This window comes from Sinocyclocheilus grahami, unplaced genomic scaffold (assembly GCF_001515645.1).
Source record: "Sinocyclocheilus grahami isolate Dianchi unplaced genomic scaffold, SAMN03320097.WGS_v1.1 scaffold9132.1, whole genome shotgun sequence".
Classification (NCBI taxonomy): Eukaryota; Metazoa; Chordata; class Actinopteri; order Cypriniformes; family Cyprinidae; genus Sinocyclocheilus; species Sinocyclocheilus grahami.
Genome location: NW_015512417.1, coordinates 1,361 through 6,073, shown reverse-complemented (window position 1 = coordinate 6,073; position 4,713 = coordinate 1,361). Strand labels below are relative to the sequence as shown.

At 40.8% G+C, this 4,713-nt stretch overlaps 1 protein-coding gene across 1 annotated transcript; it reads left to right on the top strand.

Annotated features, from left to right (window-relative positions):
- Positions 1-1,202: 1,202 nt before the first annotated feature.
- Positions 1,203-4,375, top strand: LOC107578154 (C5a anaphylatoxin chemotactic receptor 1-like). Its single transcript, XM_016264137.1, has 2 exons — positions 1,203-1,385; positions 3,023-4,375. The coding sequence occupies exon 2, from the start codon at positions 3,028-3,030 to the stop codon at positions 4,099-4,101; it is 1,074 nt and encodes a 357-aa protein (XP_016119623.1). The 5' UTR covers positions 1,203-1,385; positions 3,023-3,027; the 3' UTR covers positions 4,102-4,375.
- The last annotated feature ends 338 nt before the right edge of the window (positions 4,376-4,713 follow it).

Here is a 4,713-nt window from a genome sequence, read left to right as displayed (position 1 = left end):
TCAAGAGCAGCACATGTCACAGAGGGCTATGCACTGCTGTGTAAACTGACTAATGCTCATTTTCAGTTTCTTTACATTAGAGGAGTCTGGTTTCTTTAGTTTCGTTTCATTTTCTCTCTCTGTCTATCCTGTAGATCTTCAAACAGATGACTTTAGGGACGACACCCCAACTCTACCTCCAGAGAGTGCTTCATCTCTGAACTGACACCCACTGAACTCTTCCTGTTTTCAGGGTCCTTCAGGAAATGACTAGAGGACGCTAACCTGAATAGCTGTTTACAGAAGAACTAATGGGATCGTGCTGCTGACTGTGGTTGCACAAGATGACATTCAACTGATGCTTTCTGTAGGCTAGAAAAAAAAGAGCAACAGAACCTTGTGAAGCAATTTAAAGAAATTAAATTATATGTTGTACTATAGTAACTCATAACAGTCTTGCATAGGTTAGTTTTTCTGCTTCTTATCATCACTGTAGAATCATGCCTCCACAGTTTGTTGTGTTTTTGAATGCAGAAATTAGTTTCTGTATTTTGGGGTTTAAACCAGTCAGCATTTTCATGCACCTTATCATGCAGATCAGAAAATTGCAGAGAATTCATCAAAAAAGGGGAAGGAGCATAACGGAAACATGAATTTTAGTGACGCCACACACACGTATCATCTGTGACAGAGTGTTATGTTACAGAGGAGTTGAAATGTGTTGTAATGGAACATTTCTTTCAACCCTAATTCTGTGCCACATTTGTCCTCTTTTTCTTTTACCCATATCAGTTTTTTTGTGTGTGCTGTATTTCTGTCATGTTTATCTGCATTTTAACCATTAAGTGCACCTCTGAGTAGAATAAAAAAGTGCATTGTGTATGTTTATAGAAACAAGTTTTGCTCTGTTTAAAATTTTTCCCCCCAAAGGAACTTTGTCACTCAGTTGTTGTGAAGCATTCATCGTTGCAATATGTACACACAATGTTTTTCCTCAAATGATTATTACTAAATGCAATTTAAAGCAATACAATGCATCAGTACCACTACTGAAAATTATTTTTAGTTCAGATTCTTGCCTAACAGTTCTGTCCAATCGTATTACAATAATATGACATTAAAAAAAGAAGAAAAATATCTGCTGATTCAAATATAGCTGGACATACATCATCCTTCTCTGTTCCATTTACAAATGAGTCTTCCATGACACTTTTTAAGTTTAAAAAGTTTAAAGACCAATGACTGCATCAAACATTGTGTAAAATTGCTTACACAACATTGCTTAGGAAAAGGCTTGTCACACAGCACTTTGCAATCATTTCCTGGCTATAAGGGATGCAAAAATAGATGAGCTGAATCACATCTGTTGTAGCAGATCAGCACTTCACAACCAGAAATTCTAAGAGGTATTTATTGTTTATTTTCATAGATTTTTAACATGATTATAGTTACACTTATGTATTACTACAAAGTGTTAAAAAAAAAACAAGGAAAAGAGAAAAAAAAAGAAAAAGAAAAAAATGATCATCCTTTCTTTCTTCTGAGGAACAATTTGAGGAAATAAAAAAATATATATATTCCTAAAACAACACTCGAACCCACTGACTTTCTTTATATGGACAATAAAAAAAAAAAATCAAAATATATTCTTTCATGTTCCACAGAAGAAAGAAAATCTTACAGGTTTGGAATGACTTTAGATTGAATAAATTATGACAGAATTGTCATTTTTGATGAACTTTCCTTTTAAAACTTTCTTTTAAGAAGTAGAACTTTACGAAATGCCTTGAAATATCGTAACAATGTTACATTGCAATGTTTGGCTCTTTAAAATGACATTCAGCAAATAACATGATTCGACTCAGGGTGAGTTCACACTTGTAGTTCGGTTCGTTTGCTTCATTTGGTCCGGACCAAAAAGAAAACCATTTGCCTCACGCAGTGCAACACATCTCCTTCACATAGAGTTGATCAGGTTGTTGATTGTGGCCTGTGGAATGTTGGTATATATCGTGACGGAACTCACAGAACACCCCAAACAAAAGGTGCGTTAGACTTAAAGCGTTGCTGCGGGTGTATGATAAGCACCCATTAACCAATCGGTCCTCTCAGCGCCGCTTTAAGTCGAACACACCTAATGCCGTCTGCTGGACTAAGCGCGCTCATTCTTGAGTGTAAATATAATTTTATTTTCACCACCTGCAAGCTCACAAGGCACTTTACCTCCTCATTGCTCCACGTTTGCCCTCTGCTCATTTTGTTTTGGTTACACCGTGTCGTCAAATCATGTCGCATAGCGTCACATCTTGTCATTACTTCCTGTTTTTGGTTCGTTTAGAAGAATTTGGTCCGTGTTGCGTTCATATATCATTCGCACCAGAGTTCGCTTGGAAGCGGACCGAGACCAATCTTTTCAGAGGTATCGGTCCGCTTGTTTGGTGCGCACCAGGGTTCGGATGGCAGCGTTCACGGTGTATGATAAGCACCCATTAACCAATCGGTCCTCTCAGCGCCGCTTTAAGTCGAACACACCTAATGCCGTCTGCTGGACTAAGCGCGCTCATTCTTGAGTGTAAATATAATTTTATTTTCACCACCTGCAAGCTCACAAGGCACTTTACCTCCTCATTGCTCCACGTTTGCCCTCTGCTCATTTTGTTTTGGTTACACCGTGTCGTCAAATCATGTCGCATAGCGTCACATCTTGTCATTACTTCCTGTTTTTGGTTCGTTTAGAAGAATTTGGTCCGTGTTGCGTTCATATATCATTCGAACCGCACCAGAGTTCGCTTGGAAGCGGACCGAGACCAATCTTTTCAGAGGTCTCGGTCCGCTTGTTTGGTGCGCACCAGGGTTCGGATGGCAGCGTTCACTCGTGCTCAAATAAACCGCACTAGAGCAATCGCACCAGGGTTCGTTTTAATCGAACCAAACATGACAAGTGTAAACGCACCCTTAAATAACCACTAGACTCTGCTTTGAGGGTTTTTGCTTTGAGTTACTTTGCACATTTTCTGTTATTTTTCTCTTTCTCATTTCACAGCTGAAATGGAGGAAGGTGACTACATTATTCCTGATTACTCCAGTAATGATACCGACTGGTGTGAGGGGGTTACAAACTGCACCCCTTTTGTGCTCCCCACTGTAACGCCACTGTCCAGGATAGGTTCCCGGCACTGGATCGCTCTGGTCTGCTACCTCATTGTGTTCCTGTTGGGCGTCCCCGGGAATGCTCTGGTGGTGTGGGTGACCGCGTTACGAATGCCAAACTCTGTGAACGCACAGTGGTTTCTGAATCTGGCCATCGCAGATCTGTTGTGCTGCTTATCGTTGCCTCTCCTCATGGTGCCGCTCGCCCAGGACCAGCACTGGCCTTATGGTGCTTTAGCTTGCAAATTACTCAGTGGTTTGTTGTACATGATGATGTACTGCAGCGTTCTGCTCCTGGTCGTGATCAGCTTGGACCGTTTCCTACTTGTGACCAAACCAGTGTGGTGCCAGAACCACAGGAACACGAGGCAGGCCCGCTGCGTCTGTTTGGTCATCTGGATTCTCGCTCTCCTGGCCGGTTCTCCTCAGTTTGCTCACATGGAGATGCATGAAATGAGCAAGACTAAAACAGTGTGCCATGGCAGATACAGTGACTCAGGTCATGCATGGTCCATAACTCTTACCCGCTGTTTTCTGTCTTTTCTGCTGCCTTTTCTCATCATCTGCATCAGCCATTGGAAGGTTTTCATCACGATGAGCTCTGGGCGAGGGCATAGAGGCAGCGACAAGTCGGCCCGGACGCTTCGTGTCATCCTGGCATTGGTGCTCAGCTTCTTCCTGTGCTGGATTCCTTTGAACATCGTGGATATTCTGCTGTTAATGATGCAAGGACAATCAGAAAGCATTACAGTCAACCTGCGTCTAGCCCATGTGCTGACGCTCTGCTTGGCTTACATTAACAGCTGTCTGAACCCGCTGCTCTACGTATGTCTTGGCCGCGGTTTTAAGAAAAATCTGATTAGCTCACTGCGGAGTGTGATTCACTTTGCATCCGAAGCACCGTCCCATGGAATCAGCATGACTGCGACCAGTAAGTCAACTACTGATGGGTTCAGAGAGAAGCCCTTATGAAATCTTCGCGTGGAGATATGGATCGAAATCTTTGTCTGCAAATACCACTCTCGGGAAATAATTTGTAGGCTTAAAGAAAAGTTTTTCATAAAATGTATGGATCCCTAGTAGACACGCTGCACATCAAAGATGTACAAACTTGGTCACCAATATTGTTCTATTATATTAGCGATAATCATTTTAAACATCCGTAATATTCTCACTCTATTTTTGCAAACACCAATTCATAACCAGTTCCTGTCATAGCTAAGCAGAGACAGCAGTGCACACTCATTTTCGCCATCTTAATTAATCCAATTTGATTTCAGATTCTGGAAGTTGTGTTTTTTTTAACATTAAACGTTGCGTTCCTATTCACATATTTGTTTAAATGTGCATTACATATATTGCGAACAAAACTTTAAGCGTATGAGGCAGAGAAAGCCACTGTCATTTATGTCGAAAAAGATATAATTAGTAAATTAGTAAAATTTGGAAATTACTCCGTTCATAAGACAGAAAAAAATACAAGCAAACACGCAATAAGGTGTGGTCACATTACCAAAACTGCAGTGAAATTTTACACAATTTTACAAACAAAATTCCTTTGTCTCTTTTCAAAAGTGTAGAGAT

Excerpts from the sequence above, each read along its gene's own strand:
- LOC107578154 (XM_016264137.1), top strand. The coding sequence starts at position 3,028 with ATGGAGGAAGGTGACTACATTATTCCTGATTACTCCAGTAATGATACC.